General features: G+C 35.2%; 1 protein-coding gene across 2 annotated transcripts in view; it reads left to right on the top strand.

Moving 5' to 3' along the window:
* The window catches only part of LOC145686458 (uncharacterized), a 136,753-nt gene that overhangs the window by 104,319 nt on the left and 14,232 nt on the right, over nucleotides 1–18,202 (top strand). For both annotated transcript variants that reach the window (XM_081759775.1, XM_081759776.1), the window contains one exon: nucleotides 6,410–6,624. In XM_081759775.1, the coding sequence (XP_081615901.1) occupies nucleotides 6,410–6,624 (215 nt within the window). The remainder of the gene's footprint in view (nucleotides 1–6,409; nucleotides 6,625–18,202) is intronic.

Raw genomic sequence — 18,202 nt, 5'->3', positions numbered from 1 at the left:
AAAACCAACGTCGCATTTTGAGAAATTCAAATGTAAGCCAAGAGCTGATGCTTTCTCATTTATATGTGTTAACGTTGAAAAAACTGCCTCAGGTTTGTCAGCAAAAGTCCCATCATCCAAATACCAGATGTTTAGTTCAGTATTAATTGAATGTACTAAAGAATGTATTGTTATGGCAAAAAGTGCTGGGCTCAAGGGATCACCTTGTTGTACTCCTCTCTGGAATGAAATAGTGTCTTGACCTAAGAATAGGTTACTGGGTTGAGCAGAACACTGGTGAACATATGGGTATATTGCGGGTAAATAGTTCAATACCTCAGTAAGCATGGTCTCGACGAAGTTCATTAAAAGGGTTGCGAAAATCCAGCTTTACGATAGCCTTTGGAGCGTTGTGTGTGGAGGAAAAGTATACCCTGATTGCATGAACGGCTGCTTCGACTCCGTTGAAAATACAAACTCCAAGTTGATGAGGAGACAAAAAGTTCTTAACAGGCTCTCGTATTCTGAAGCATATAATTTTGTCTGATATTCTGCGCTAAATATTCTCCATGGCGATAGGTATGACTCCACCACATTTCTTTTTAAGAGCGATAAGTCTGGCTCCGAAAAACAACGGGCGAACTTCTAAGGATTTTTCCGAAATAATTAGATTGAACACATCACAAAATGATTTTATGATATAGCTTTTCCTTCGATTCAAGTATTTGGCAAGATAAAAGATCTTTAAGAATCGAAGGGCGAAGACCATCTAGACCTCCCGAGCTGCCAGATGGAAAATAATTTATAGCATTTTTAACTTCGTTTACTTAAACTCCTTGAACCCTGTTTTGATCTTCTGGAAGATTCGGTGAAGTAAATGTACCAGGGTGGGCTGGATGTTTCTCCAACAACGTCTCATACACTGAAGTGTCAGGGGCTGCTACTGTATCATCTGACATTAGTAAACGGGCTGCTCCTCGGATATCAACATCGGGTAGTTAGTTTTCGGTAATCTTCAGATTTGACACATTCTGTTTAGGTATAGATTTCTTGATCTTTGGCGAGTGTAAGGTTAAGGCGTCAATATCTATATTATCCCAAACATGAACTCTTTGTTTTACCCATGAGGTAAGATTCTTTATATTTTTGGATTGTTTGGGAGCAGTTAGTGCTACAAATGGAAATATAAACAGGTTGATTCATTCTTTTTCTTCATTTGAAATAGCTACTTGCTGTAATAACTTCGAAAGTGCATCGGCAACCTCCGTTCGAGCACCACGAGGGACACGTCTAAGGATGTGTGTAGAGGATCTTAATGACGTCAACAGTTTGCTCAAGTTAGATAACGTTAAATTCTGTGTGCTACCATTGCAGTTAGTGATGCTTACATTTGTGGCTCTACAGTCAGGAAAGCTATTATTATTGATATGAAGACAATCCTCTTCTGCGTTTATGATCGGATGCTTTTTACCTATGTGAATGGCTAATCCTCTTGCATTCACATAAAACTTTCCATAGTGGGGACAAGGTAACACCTTCGCAGATCTAGTAGTGGCTGAAAAGTGGCCTCTGGTAGGCCTGCTGGTGCTAGCGTCCAAGTCATTGCCGGGGTTATCGGTTTCACCTGATTCCCCTGACTTAACTGATGGAGATTGAACACTGGGAACGCTGCGTGAAGATCCCATTAGTTCATATTGTATATCTATGTGTAACTTATGTAGAAAGTTAATGGGATCTTAAGTGATTATTTACTGGAGAATTAATTTGTATTTAGGTAAGAAATTGGCACAAGAGATACAATTCGAGCTCTGAAGACTATTAGAGAAATATCTACCTATATCTATCTATCTATCTATCTATATGTTATACTTCAGCAATGCTAAAAATTCATAGCCTAAATATCGTTTAAAAGGTAACGTTTCAATTTTAACTATATATTTAACAATTAATCATTATTACAGCTTACATCGTTAACATAAAACTCATTCCATGATCCGATTACGTATCACAAATCATAATTCAGAAACTTCTAACTCATCTAACCAACTTCTGCCTAAGATCGGATGGAATGGATCTTGTTTTACTATCATTAAGGCCAAACAATCCTTGTAGTTCTTGTGTTCTACAGTAACCTGTATGGGGTGAAAGGAAACTTATTGTGATCTATTTCCTTAATTTGGATAATGGATTTGATTAATTAAAGAAGAGGAAAATGTTGAAGGTTTTAATAGATACATTGGTTGGCAATTACGAGGGATGAAACAGATTTTCAGCTATATTTTTTTTAAAACATAGTCAGGATGTAGTAAGTGACCAATATATGAGTACAAATATTATGCAAGCCTTATTGACAAAATATGGTAGGAATTTGTCATCATAGAAAGGAACAGGACATGAAAAACCAAACAGACACATGGAGAGCACTATGCAGTAATGACATGAAATGTCAGGAGTCATGAATAGAGAGGAGTTGTGAGCAAATCAGTTAGGCGTATGACTACCTCGGCCACCAATGTATACTGCTTATCTGTTTGCCATGATGTCCACGAGAGAATCCAAGAGTTCCACGGGTATGTTGTTCTATTCTTACTTTACGTCCGTTTTTAGGTCCTGAAGGTCAAAGGTGGTGGATTCCTCTGTGTAATTCGTCGTCTAAGAGCATCCCAGGCATGGTCGATGAAATTTAAGATCAGGAATGTGCGGTGGCCAGTCCGTGCGGTAGATTATGCTCACGTTCCAGGTCTCTTTAATTTGGGCAGTTCTGTGTGGACGTGCGTTGTCATCCACGAATATGAACTCTGGATTCACTGCACCATGAAAAAAACCAACATATCCTGTTCAGGATCTCGTTACAATACCGTTCCCCAGGTACGGATCCGCTAGTAAAAAAGTGCAGTGGTGTTCATTCATTTTTAATGATGGCCGCCCATACCATAACACCAGTGCCATCATATCTGTCTCATTCGCGGATGTTCGGTGAATGGTAATGTGTTTCTCATTCTCGCTATACACCAATTGATGACCAGAATCACTGGACACTGGGAACCGTGACTGATTTGAGAACATGACATTTGCCCAGTTTCCTTCGTCCCAATCACGATGTGCCATATACCACTGACTCTGGCACGACGGTACGTGAGGGATATTGGAACACACCTAACGGGCTTCCGCTCACACAATCCAATGCTGTTGAGTTATCGTCAAACTGTTCGGCGGGACAGAAACACCTGACGCTCCAGCTAACTTTATACAAATTTGCGCAGAGTGGCACGTCTATTCCTTGTGGCCAATTGGCCAATCTAGCAATCCTGTCGAGCTGTTGTACTCCTACCAAGACCTCCACCATGCACGTGTACGACTATTCCTCTGCATACAGCAGCATTTTTCAGTCGGGAAATAAGGGTTTTTGATACTCTCATCACGCGTGCAACCTCTGTAACATTTTGATCTGTACCAACAACTCTTCCATAATCATAATCACTGAGATGAAGCCCTTTGGCCATTTTCCAATAGACCAGTTAGCTTGCAGTACAGTATTGTATTCACAACAGCGGCTGTCGTGCTTGACTGTGTCTTTGGAATGCAACCTTCTGACTCAGTCTGGTGTTTGTTAAAAAATGTATGACTGAAAATGTGTTTCATCTCTAGCGATTGTCAACCAGTGTAGTGTTGTGTCTTGGAAACAGAAAAAAATATTTGAATTGATGCAGGAACTAACGTGTGAGTATCAGTATTGAGGAAGTAGAAATTGAAAGACACTTAAGGAAAGGTTGTTGCTCATCACCTGTCTATTTTGATATGTTTGTGTTTAGAAAAAAAATGATAAAAGAGTGATTTGGTGAAGATAATGAAATAAGGATAAGTAAAGAAAGTATTATGCATTAAATTTGGCGGTGAAGGCATTGGTGGCATAAAATGAAAATGAAAGAAATGATTAAAAAGTTAATGGAAATATATGCAAAATATGGAGTAAAAATAAATAAATGAAACTAGAGTATTATGGATTAGAGAATAAGTCCACATCTCATATTGCCTCAGTGCTGAAAGTGACGTTAAATTCTAGAACATCCAATCAAATCTATAAGAGTAGAAATTGTCATAGGTGACCAAGTTATAGACAAAGCGATGGATTTTTATGAATTGATTTTCATATAAAAAATGATGTAGAGGTAGGAGAAAGAATAAGTACGGCTAAAGAAACGTTTATCAAAATGAGAAAACTATTACTGTATTTAACAAGTTCGAAGGTAAATAGAGAAGCTGTGAAATACTGAGCTTTAGATAGACTCAAAGAAGATTGAAGATTTTGAGGTATAGGTATGGAGAAGATTTGAAAGGATTAAGTGGACAGTCAGTATTACATATGAAGAAGTTCGGGGCGAAGTAAGATAGTCGAGGAAACTAACGAAAAATACAAGGAAAATAAAAGTTATATGTTGTGAAGAAATTATTTACTTAAAGGTATGATTGAAGCCCCTATAAAAGACGAAAACAGAAGGAAGAAGATTATTGATGATCTCAAGAATGGAACTTAGACCTCACGATAAGAATACTTTCAAAAGAATGCCAATGATAATAATACATGTAAAGGAGGGGGAATTCCACCTTGACTAGTTAGTTAGTTGTAATAAATAACTAAGTTATCGGCGAAAAATAAATGCTATTACTACTTCGTGTGGAACCCATCATCAGAACTAGCGTTAAATAAAAATAAAACTTAATAAAAGACATAGTTTTTCCCGTTGTTGGTGAGTTGGCAGTTTGGAGACAGTGCTTGCTTTTAGCACCAATGATGTTATACGAGGCAAGACCAAGTGTTTAAAGTGGGATCCGAACCACTTGTCAAATACGTATCCGAGGCAAGTACCTCCACCAGGAGTCGAGCCTACACTATAGTCATTACCTACGAAGGGACACCATAGTTCTACCCGTTGTATTATATGTTTGTAAAAGTTGGGCACGAAATTCACAGCTCACAGACTATGAGTTTCTGAAAATAGTTTTTTGTGGTAAGTCTCAGGCCGCACAATTTCGAAGTCGGACGCACTCCAAGCCAAAAATGATGGTCGGCAATAACTCTCACGTACAAATTAAGATATGTCCTCCTGCTCTCCCCATGACCTTTGGTTTGACAAAGAACGAGATTACATTTCTTGCGTTGACATGCCAGGAGGCAAACCATTTCGATTGAGGGTAGGAAAGGAGGGGTGAATTACAGCGTTGTGAAGATTTTCCTTTTCCGTTATGAAGACTTCACATTCCGTGTTTTCTCTCACTCAATGACAATTATTTTCGTTGGAAACAGAAACTTCACAGCACTGTGAGTTTAGCAGAAACCATTCCTACTGAACACTGGTCGGCAGCTCTAAATTTCTAGTCGCTGATGGCGACCGGAAATTTTGCGGCCTGGGTAGTTAATATTGCTATGATATAACACTCCGACTTTCTGCAATCTTAAGGAATTAAAACCTTAACAGAGAGTTTGGTGTCATCAACGACATTTAAATATCGGTTACTAAATTTTTCCAAGGTATTTCATGTGAGTACTTACTCTTTGTTTTTTAAAGTATCCTTGGTATGCTCATCAAATTAAATAAAACTTTCCACTTGATAATAAAATATCTAATTATTTCAACGATGACTTGTGTCCTTTATCCTACAAGACATAACACTGGACGTTAAACTAGAAGATGTCAAAATTATCAACCTTAAATTATTCCTATCCTAAAGAAGAACTTTTGAATTCTAATATCTGTAAATATAGACTGCAGAAACAACAAATTATTTACCAGTTAATAGTGCCTTATCTTATAAATGTAATAGTTGTGCTGTGGAATAATTGTATTTAAGACTGTCACTGTAGTGAGTTTCTGTTATTGCAACTACATATTGGTACTCAATAGTTCTTATTTTTACGTTATTTCCACTAAAGTATATCATCACAAGATGTGATCAAGTCGCGGCGTAAGATTATATAAACTTGTTAAATTATCCTGAAGATAGACAATCGATGCGTTTGCCATCGATTGATAAATCGTTTGATAAATTATGTCGCCACAGAAATACTTGAAGGTTAGCAATTTTGATATAACTTAAAAGTGTATTTCTTATGTTCTATTAGTAAAAGATTTCATTTTCAACAATAACTTAGTCTTGACGAAGAAATATGCTACTTTTATCAACCATTATGGTTCATCTGTAAACAAATTACAAATAAACTCTTCAAATACCCTAATTGTAAGCATTCCAATTATCTAGACGTAACAACTATTAACTGTAAGTTTTGTATAAAATACTAATTTCTCCGTGTTGGCTGGATGCTATTACATAAGTCGTGCATTTGCTACTGTACATCTCATATCATATTTGTTGAATACTGAGAAAGGATCTTAGTGTATGCAATGCTGATAATATTTGTTTTCTTTCTTAGGAGACAATGTCTGCAGCTTGTTCTCGAGGCAGGACTTGACAAGACAATAACTTTATGTGTGCCACGTTTTAACTCCGGGTTGAGGCCTTATCCGCTCTTGATTTGGTTCCCTCTACAGTATTTGAGATGTTCTTCTTTTTTCGATTTTGCTCACCAATATCTAAAGCTCCGAGGGAATGATTTGATTGATTGGCTACCTTCATTAATCACAGCAGGTAATGTATCGGATTCGCAGAGATAAATTTTTACTCTGAATAATAATATCAATCCACACAAATCACTCCTAAATGGATATTACATGTGTTCATTTGTTGTTTTCATGGAGAAAACCAGATCTTATGATGACTACTCGTCTGAAAACCAGGAATGGTCATTTCGTTATTGAGTATCAACAAGAGACTGTTTGTAATAACAATGAGCAGGGCTCTCAGTTGTCCTATTTTCCTATTTTTTCCTATATTTTGGGAATTTGTGTATATTTGTCTATATTTGGCCTATATTTTAATCTTGTCCTTTATTTCCTATATTTTTCAGTGATTGAATTATTAAAAATACAAGCCAAGGCAGTTCCAGTGATGATTTAAATTGCTACATATTAGCAATATGCTAAATGTGTCTTAGCATTTTTTTGGAAGGACTAGTCACTATTTTTTTTTTAATTTGCTTTTTCCTATCCTGCCATGTCCTCTTTTTTTCCCCTTTGTTTCCTTTGTGCTTATTCTTCCCCAATGAAGCTTAACTGAGCAACCTTGCATACTCCAGTTTCTTGTAACGCAAGCTGTGTTAGCATTTGTTTTTAAGCTATGTGTGCAGCGGTATTGGCTAGACATTGAGGTGTGTTGGTATTCACCAACATATCCCAACGCCTTCCAATATTGCTGTACATAATATGCAGGGTTCCAACGCGTTCTGGAAAACCTGGAAATAAAAGTATTTCGTGGAATCGCCCTGGAAAAGCCATGGAAAGCAGAAAAATGGCGAAAATCTTGGAAATGTCCTGAAAATTATTTAACAACTGGAAATGTCCTGAAATTTATGTTGTACAACAGTTGTTAGAAGTATATATATAATTTGCAGAGCTATGATGAATGAAATGCTGTTACATGATTTATTTTAAAGGGAAATATGTTGATCAAATGATGTTTAATTAGATTCAAATATTTTATTACAGAGAAATAAGTTATAAGTTATCAGAGATATAAGTTTTCTTTTTTCTTCAGAAAGATATGAAGTAATGAAAAAAAAATGTCAAAATAAAGTTCATCTGTAAAATAAAAGAACTAAAAGGATAGTAAAGAAATAATTAATATTTTTGCGTGCATTTTTTGAATTTACATATTCAAAATTACGACGACATGTAAAGAGTGTTAAATGTCATGGTAATCCTATAAATAAGAGTTAACTATTTCTTTTTCTTCTGAGGAAGTACGAATATGTTCTGAATTCTAACAATATTGGAGCCGCATTTTTTAGTGTATTTACTATTTTCAATAACAAATAATTGCCTATTGGGGTGAAGGGTGGCCTTTCTTATAATACATTTATATATTTTTTTTTCTGTGCTTCAGAACATAATACTTTATTGTATAAACCAAACTGTCCTATATTTTTTCAATGTCCTGCTGGGAGGCCTGCAATGAGTTAAGTCAATCCGAAAAGGGTAGAAACTATAATTCAAACCACTGAAGAGGAAACCATCGTGAATGGGAAAATTATTGAAGTCGCTAATCGTTTGAATTGAACTGTAATCTTGTAATTTTGATAATTTAGCCAAACTATGTAAAATTAAAATAAATGACTTTTAGAATTCTAGCTTCCAATGTTTGTTATAGGATTTACTAATTCATAGCGGACTTCCGAAGAGAAACATCAAAGCAATTTAATGACCGTGTCTGTAGCGACAACTCCCAGTCACGACCCCTCTTCAGTTTTTTTAGAAATAGGAAAAGAAAGAGTGAGAAAGGAGAAGAAGAAGTTAGGAGAGAAGAAGGAGAAAAGAGGAAGGGTAGAGGAATTTAGAGGAAAAGGAATTATTGGATATATATGGGAATATGGTGAAGGAACTCAAATAGTTGTTAAAAGGTAATTAATATTTGAAAGTTATTACTTGAGGATCAATTATGAAGTTATCCCGAAAAGACATGTTCCCTCATACGACCCCGACCTGGATCCAGGCAACCGCACAAGTGGGAGTTGGTCTAACCCAGCCCAGGTGACAAGAAGTTTAATTTAATTGTTTGTCTATTGCTTCGAAATGCTGAATAATCTGCATCCAGTATTTGAACTTCAAAAGGGAAGATCGAACGCACATCTGAATCAGCCAAGAAAGAAAAAAACAAGTCAAAGTGTATATTTTTCCACAAATACAAGTTTTGAGATTCCTGAAAAGACTGTCGTTATCCTGGCCCATCCTATTCTTTTGGCTTTTCTCACAGAGCGGATTTAAACTACTTTAGAATCTATCTTTCATAACCTTCGTCATACACTAACACATATGAGATACTATTACACACTTACGAACATTATCACAGTAAATCAATATTAAATACTACCACTTAAAAACAAAGTTTACATCATTCATTCACGCACACTTTTTCAAAATGTATCTTTTCTGCTGCAGCTGATCTCTATGTTGCAACATCGCACCACAATGAGAGGCCCTAGTTGATTCAAGGTTGGTTCCACTTTCTGTACGCATAATTGTTTGCGTTCACGGGTGTCAATCAAGCCATGCACGAGATGTGTCATGTTTGCTTGTGCTGGTGAAACTGAGGTCCGACAACACTGTGAAAGGGACAAGCTGGCTAGAGGGGAGGGAACAATACCGAATTTTGTCGAGTCAGAGGTTTCGTAGCCTGCACTTTATTATAATATAGGTCCTGTCCTTCATAACCTCGACGTTGTACTCGTATAAGGAACGTAAAACAAATAAATCTTTCAGTTTAACGTCCCACGATTATGCCTGTTGGGCTAAGGGAGACAATGATTAAAGCAAGTCAATGATGATGGAAAATTGGAGGAATAAGAAAGTGGGAGGGAACGAGAGTATCCCGAGAAAACCCACGAACACGAAGTTGTCCACCACAACTTTACTTGGCCGGAGATCGAACCAGCCCCACGCACCAGAGGTAAGCACTTTACCACTTAGCCTCCGTGCCTCCCTATATATCTTTTAGATGTAGCATACATAATAATCGGAAGCTATCTAAAAGAAGTGCGCACGTAGCATCAAAGAATCCAGCAACCAAATAACTAAGTTAAGAACATTGTTTCTGCCTAACAGAAATTCATACTCTTCAAGCGTGTATGGTCCACAAATGTTATTAAATCGTCTGTGAATTTAATTATGAACGTGTACCAGACCTACAGAAGAGCGTGATATCAAAGTGTTGCTGACGTAACTATTTAAACTTGTTCCAATGTATTGCTCTGTACGTGTAACGTCAGCATTACTGAATATCAATGAGTAATCGACATCGATTACAGCAAGTCAAATTAATCCGGAAAGCGATGCACGTATAATTTGAAGACTTGCATTCGAATGGGTACGTACACAATATCCACAAATATAACGGAGCTTTAAGTTTACTGAGATGTTGGCTAGGAAGTCTTCAAAGTGCTGATCCCAATGATTGAAACGTGGTGATGCTGATGTCCTCAAACGAAAATTAATCGGACAATGAAGATAACGAGGGAAGAAGTGGCACACAAGCGTCTTAACTGTCATTTATGCATATAGAGGAATCAGACTATATGCCGTCGCCGCTTAAATCCGGCCATCTGTTGCTACTGCGAAGAGACAAAAGCTGTTGCAGTTTTCAGGAACAAAAATTGAAGAATCTAAAAAGTTGGAAATGATGTAAGTGCGATTTGAATATGTATAACTAGTTTGCGATAAATATGGTAAATATAGTATTAGATTGTAGCAGTAGTGAAGAAGATTTGTTGAACAGATTATGACAGATGGTATTATGACTTCCAAAACACAGTAATTATCCGATTCGCGATTCTGAAATTCAAATTTAGTGCAGAAAGCTAACGAGCTGCTATGTAGAATTTTTTATCCTATTCATTCATTGCTACCTTGAAGAATTTTCCTGTTACTTTTACAAAATATCTGCGTAGGTCAACTGAAAGTGGTTTGCTGAGACAGTTCGAGAATTATACAAAGTACTTCCTCAATGCTACTTTTAATGAAAACCAAATTGGCTTTAGATATAAAGTGATCGGAAATTGTTCGCTGCCACCAGTGACATATGGTGACATAGTAAATAAGTCGCAGGCGAGCGCTACTTCTCACGGCTTCAGGGTTATGCCATTGTATCAGTCGCTGTAATTTGACGTGCTAAGGTGCAGTTGCGCTTCGAAAGTTCATTGGCAATTTCGGACTACGTAATACAAATTATGATGGATTCTCCTTTGAAAGGTTTCAGAAGCTGCAAAATGTCGAAAATCCACTGTGCAGTGTTCGTTTGAAATGTGCTTTCTGACTCTTTGCGTGTGTATTCAAGAAGCACTTGTATTTTTATATAAATGAAAACCTTTCACTAATCATGAAAGTACGAACGGATCTGTACAGGATAATAGATGTTGTAAACTGGAAAATATACTATCTAATTGCACTCGCTACTGTCAACCGTTTGTTAAATTTAATTTTCACTTGATTAAAGGATTCTTGCGTGTCTTGACCAATCTCAGCTGAATGTCCAGTACCGACACACAAGAGCAGACCAATGTTATCAAGTTGATGACGATTATGCACATCAGTTCCTATCCGACCATTGTGTAGCGTGGGAGCAGAACTCATTCTGCAAGATAGATATGCGATTACAAGACTATAATCCGTTTGACCAGCCTTTTAGACAATGTATTGTGTTTAACACGCACCTATTCGCTTTTCCTGGTGCAAAGAACTTACATGTCAACGTAACATACCAATCTTCACATTGTATTTGCCAAAATACGAGATATAGTCCACCCAACCTCATGTAATGTTAAATGTTTTGCAAATTGCAGCTTGTGCAATTCCAGCCACTTAAACATTGCTTTTGCGTTAATATAATTTATGAGTATGTTGATTCTTTTCAAAGTCATTAATTCCTCAAGTGGCTCTTTCCAGTGATGTAGGGATCTTCATGAGTTGTTTCGGAAAACTCTTAAGACCTCAAAAGAGAGGTAAACCAGTTGTTTTTACTAGGTCTTCGTTTGGTGCGTCGAAGAGACTTCTCGAACAAGTAGGTTTCTGGTAATTATATACTGTTATCGGTGAGGAAGTTGTTCGATTTTTACTGTCTCCTTGATTTTTGTCTGTTTCTTTGCAGTGAAACAGTTATGTTTTAAAACTTTGTTTACAGTCTCAAACTGCTATCAAAGAACAGAACTGTGTGCAGTGGTGTAAAATGTGCTTTAAGTATAATACAAATATCATTGTTGTTTGCTAAAAGGGTAAAACGATGTGAAAAGGACGTGTCGAATTTATTGATGTTGAGGGTGTCTACTATGTATTCTCAATACATATTTTCTATTGCTGTTGCTATATATACCTCCTCTCAGATTTTAATAATTCTTAAACACCGGCTTTATGGAATAGAGAAAGAGAAGCAATTCAAGCTTACAAGGAAAAGACTCGTTATTGCGTTTTACACTCCCTAAGTTGACAGTTTCTAAAGAGACAAGTAAGTAATTTAGTATTTCTAATGATTTCTTTTAACACTAGGAAAACTGCTAAGCACTCCGTTGCATAGTATCCTTATTTCTTTGTTCAAGACAGGCTGAATACTCGGGAAGAGTACTTAGAAACTCTCCTCGAAGTCTAGCCGTTTAATATGCTTCGCGAATAATATATACATAGAAAATAAACATTGTAGCATTTTAAAATGTTTGAGTAGTCTGTTCTGGGTTTTTCTTAGTCCAGAAATCCGTAGGCTCAGATTGTGACGTCATAACTGCGGTCATTCATTCTTTTTTTGTATCTGAGATACGGGAATCATTTGGTGAGGACAGGGCAGAGGTACCCACAGACGGGTTTCATGACGCAGGTTGCTCCCATCAGAATATTTGAGGGACAATTTTTCATTGAAAATTGCACATTCAAATTGGAGAATTTTAAATTTGAAGCAGAAAAACGGTAAATTGGAAGGGGTTGTGCACAAGCCCTTAGGGGGATGAGCACCTAATATAAAACATGTAACTCAAATGCTGCTACTGGGAAAGGTTTTGAAAACAACTACTAGTTATTTGTATTATAATTATTAAAATGCCAACTGTCCAAACTATCATATACAGTATAATGTTATTGCGTTATTAAAAAAAAAAAAAAAAAAAAAGCGTCGAGAAGGATACTAAGAATTTTAACATGGCATAAAACAAAGAATATTGACAGACACTTTCAGAAGAAAACTTACGTATTTCGTCTGTATATGAATGTAATGTCATATATGAAAACATTTTGTATTATGTTTCCGAATATATATATATATGTTTGTAATTCCACACTGATCCGTCAGGCTTTTAAATACAGAACTCAAATTAGAATAGGCTCAGTGTCATTAAATAAACATATCTGATATTTGGAAAGTGACGTAAGAAAACACACAAAATTGGTACACGTAAATTCATAATTGAAGTGTGCTTACCAAGCTTCTACAAATCGACTCAACACCATTTCTGTCTATGTGTCTGTTCCAAGATAACTTCTATCTAACTAATCCGATTTTAATGAAACTGTATGTCCCTCCCCCAATCTTCCGAAGTAATTATGTTCGTTGGAGTTACAATTCGTCAGGAATAAGGAGAAAATTCACCCCATGTTACAAGTTTACCCATTGTACATTTTCCCCTATAAACTTTGTAGAATTCGTTTAATTTGGATAAAACAAAGCGTTTCTTTAGGACGTCCACATTAGTTGTGGTTGAAATCAATCATGGATAAGCGAGTACAAGGAGATAGCTTCCCCAAAGAACTAATGATCATCCCATTGGTAAAAAGTGCCCACGTTTGAATAAATTTCTGATTGCTCTTTTCATGCTAATTTGAAGACGCAGAATCCAATGACATTATTTCTGAACGTATCCATCCATGGGGTTACAAGAAAAAAAGACTTTAAAGTTGGGATCTTTGAAGTACCACTTATGACGTATACATTTCTCATGGCGCTTTATATGCCAGTTTAAGGATCCTGAATTCAAAGAAACTATTTTAAAACACAATTGCCCATGGTATCAAGAGAAAAGTGACCGTAAATTTGAGCTTTTTCAAAATATTTTCCTTAATAACTTTAACCAAACTGAATCTTTCGATGTAATATGACGTGTATTTTCTTGGAGGTTTCTCAATAGTCCCAACTGCATGGTGTTAAAATCAGTCAAGCATCAAGGGTAGAATTTGGTAGCCTCCAATATGTTCGATATATATATATATATATATATATATATATATATATATATATATATATATATATATATATATTTCAAAGTTCAGTGATAACTTCCGTAAAAATTGTTGAATTTTTATAAACTGGTGTATATGTTATTTGAGTCCACATTATCCTGGATTTTATCATTAGTTTTCGTAGTTTTCCTAAAGGTTGTACATAAAACTATAGAAAATATAGATCCACGTTTATGAATACGTATTTCACCTGTTACTAAGACATATTAAACTGCGATCAACCATTTTATCTCTTTACCGGCTTCTAGAATGTGTGTGCAGTTATGCTCAACCACATTTTAAAAACTTAGCATATGTTCTGCCACGTACTTGAGCTGAAGTGTACTGTCAGATACTAAAATCAGTTAAGAAAATTTTTCAAGTTTGAATGAAAATCTTTCTTCATCTTTTCTATTAATGTCATGTTCAGTTCAGAAAAACAGTTCAGAAATGTTTCAGTTGTGTGGAGTGAAGCATCAATATGAAAGAGATTTTTCGGAAAATTTTAAATCGAAAAAAATTACGATGAGTAGGAGCAAATTTTGAATTCGTTTAGATCTTCGGCCGTATGGTTAATTACAGGATTCTTTGACATGGGTATTTTGATGTTTAAAAAAAAAATCGCCATTTTGCCTATTTTAATTCAGAAAAGTCACATGCTTACGTATCCTTTTTCCGAATAATGGCTATGTTTACCAAGCAAAAGTGTAATACTCTGTTTTACATATCGATTTATATAGTATTGTTTGCTGTCTCGTAGGAGATTTGATAATTTCCCAATTCCTGCTACAAAAATATTAAAGAAAAGACCATTTTGGTTTGTATGAAGCCTTTTTTATAAAACAATTCAATAAACGAAATTATTTTATTTTTGCTGCTATTTCAACGTGTACTTAAGTACATACACCATACACCATTCTAAATATTAAATTAAAAGCTGTTCTGTAGAATTGGATGAATTAATAGAAGCAGCAACTTAAGCTACACAATTGAAAAATATTAATTCTTATTCAAGCATTTTTCATTAAGAACTTTCTGGTTTAAATCATTGAGAAAAAATGTAAGATACTTTCTGTTGTATAGAATTAATATAGGTAAAAGACTAATTATGCCCTTTTCCATATTTGAGCTGCCTTAAAATGTGCGTTTTTTAAAACAAAGCTGAAAAAACACAAGTAAAATAACGTACATTAATTTTCTGTGTTTAATAGTTTTATTTATTTTCTTAATATCATCCATGTTAAGTATGACTACACTGGACTGAGTCATCACGAGGCCTTCCCTCGGGTCCTTTATAACAATCAAATTACCATTATTGAAGGACCCCTTTCATATCAACTGATATTACATAGACATATCTGTGCTAGTATCTTGTAATAATTATACAGGGTTTCTATCGGTCACGAAAGTCATGAAAAAGTCACGAAATCAGAAAACAGTTGTGAAATTCAAGAAAAGTCACGAAATTTGGCTTTTGGGTGACGATTTTTTATCTGTACAAATATAAATAGACTGGAAAAGTTTGTTCTATAAAACCTCAAAATTTGCCGCCAAAAATGTCTATATGGTTAGCTTTAGACGCTACCAAATCGCAAACAAAGCACGGTTCTATCGCATGCATGAAAATTCAGCCTAATTCGTACCCAAATTCGTTCTTGAAATTGTCTTTCAGCTGACGTCATTGGGCAGTGTCGATGCAAATCGCATCGCATCGCCGAAAGCTCCAAGTTTTTATCGCTACAAGGAACAGCCTTTGAAAGTAGAGATAAGATAAAGATAAGTGTTAAAGATTATAGGTACTGTTATTAGTTTTTGAAGGTTATGAAATTTTATGATTTGGTAAAGGAAAGGTCACGAAAAAGTGACGAAATTTCATTTTGGTATTTTAGTAGACACCTTGTTATACCAATATCCCTTGTTGCTAAAGTTTAGATTCGATGCTCTTCAATACCGAGTCGTTGACGTACAGTTGAAGATTAAATTCGAGCCACTGTAATGGGTCCAAATTTCAATTCTCTCCCTTCATTGAGACCCCGTGCACCCATTGTTTCTTAATTTAGTACAATTTATTTTTATTAACAGTTTTGTATGAAAACCCTAACCGTTAATAATAATCGAATAATTTTTCCATGTTCATAATTTTATCCATTAGATTTTACATTAACTTAACCAGTTCAAAATAATTCGTATTGCATAGTATTAAAAATTGCAGTTTTTAATTTTAATTTTAATAAAATAATTTTGAAACTGACGTTATTTTAACCGTTACTTTCTTACATTAGTTTTAAATTTAATGTATTATTTTTTTCAGAGCTTTAAGTTTTAATTTTTAGTTCTTCAAATTTGTCATTAATTTTTCCAGCTATGCGTAGTTTACACCTGCTGTTAGAATGATTCTATAGATTCTATGAATGCTTGTATGTCTGGGACTTCTACAATGACTGGCATCTCCAAACTTAAGCATCTAGAATCGTGATTATAAATAAATCTTTCATTCCAATATAGAAATTGACCTTCCAAAATATGACAGGACTGGGGGCAGTCGGGTTCTCCACAGAACTTTGGAATACTTTGGGAAGTGATAAAATGCTGGGAATAATTTATTATTAGATATGTAAAGAATTTCATGCTTCTTTCTTTAGAAGATGTTCTTTACAAAAATGATCAGGAAGTTACATTTCTAGAATATTTGGTCACTACATATGGCTTAATCCTTTAATTGACAAACATTCAGCAATTTCCGTTAAAATGTTTTTTGTTTGTTTTTGTGGTAAAAATACGTCTTTCTGACGACGATTTCGTAATTTTTAAAGTATTTTTGTACCTTGGATACAAAATGCAGGATGTTTATTTCCTAGCATCATTGCCTTAAAATAGCTAATTACATGTTGCTAGTAAGCACCATTGCCCTAAAATAGTTAAGCATGTGTTGCAAGTGACCATGACCAACATTGCCTATAATATGGTCAGTTATAATTAGGACTATATCTCAGGAGTAATTCGCTGCGGTATAGCATAGATATCTTTCTGCAGACCAGATAATCACAAATAAAATAAACTTTTCGCGGAATTCTGGGCATAAAGCTTCTGCAGAACTGAATTTGACTGTCCACTGTTGATAAAGATTACAGCTATGGAAACAAGTGATGTACAAATGATGTGTATGAATATTGTGTAAAAACAATAATGTCAATTAAACGATCACTGAAGATATAATTTTGCATATAACGCAATAGAAGGCGATCTTCCCTGTAAGCAGCGGTCAAATAAAGGGTTAATTTCAGATTTTATATGTCATTGAATGTTTGTGTTCATTATTTCGAAAATATTTTAATGCGTATTTTTTGAATTATAAGTGTCTTTTTGACTGCCTGTTTTCTGTTTTTTAGTGCCCGAACATTCGGTCTCTATTAATAATCTACTTTTTAAAGTAATATAATCACACATTTTTTTAAGTTAAAAGAGGAAATTTAAAATCTTGAGTAACCTAGAGGCAGACATTGGTTACTTGAGTGTTATTATCATTACACTAACACAAGCATTATGATCTCGTTATATATATATAATGTTCCTTATATAAGGTAATTTCGTGTTACGATACGCACACCCGTGAAATGTATTCTATGCGATTGCAAACACGCATTAGTGAAATAGCAGCTCCCTACGACAACGTTAACTCATGCCGACGTGACGACAAAGTCATGAAATGACGATTCCACATTATAATATAATTTGGAATGTCCAACCGTGATAACGGAGGAACCAAATGAGACAAGAGAAACGAAACTTTATAAGAAGCAAGTAGAGAAAGGAGGACACCTGCCTGTATATTGACGGAAACCACCGGATGACAGTGTTGCCAACCCAAGAAAAGTTATGTGTTTTGTAAATCGAATGACCTAAATTGGATATCATTGGAAGCAACAATAAAAATAAAGACAAAGTAAATGCAGATCAGTGTTGCAAACTTTTCGAGAAATAGTAAACGCAGATCAGTGTTGCAAACTTTTCGAGAAATAGTAAACGCAGATCAGTAATGCAAACTTTTCGAGAAATAACGTGAAACATGAGTTAAATCCAAACGCCGTGTACGTACTCGTAGTATTCATATACATAGAATAAATTTATTTCTAAATACATCTTTATATTACAGTGAATCTACTGTATATTGTCGAAATACAGTAAATTCCACATTAGTGTCTCAATACCTGTCACCGATATTGCAGCAATATTTAGTGCTGAATTCACAGTAATACAATAAAACTTTTTTTTTCTACTCTGTACTGTTAACATAGCAGGAAAAGTTAATGAAAAATTTAACGGGTTAAAATTAAAAATTAAAGCTATCAAAAGGTAACTGATTA

Source organism: Thermobia domestica, chromosome 5 (genome assembly GCF_964235325.1).
Source record: "Thermobia domestica chromosome 5, izTheDome1.hap1.1, whole genome shotgun sequence".
Classification (NCBI taxonomy): domain Eukaryota; kingdom Metazoa; phylum Arthropoda; class Insecta; order Zygentoma; family Lepismatidae; genus Thermobia; species Thermobia domestica.
Note: the sequence above shows the minus strand (reverse complement) of the source record. Positions and strands in the feature narration are given on the sequence as shown.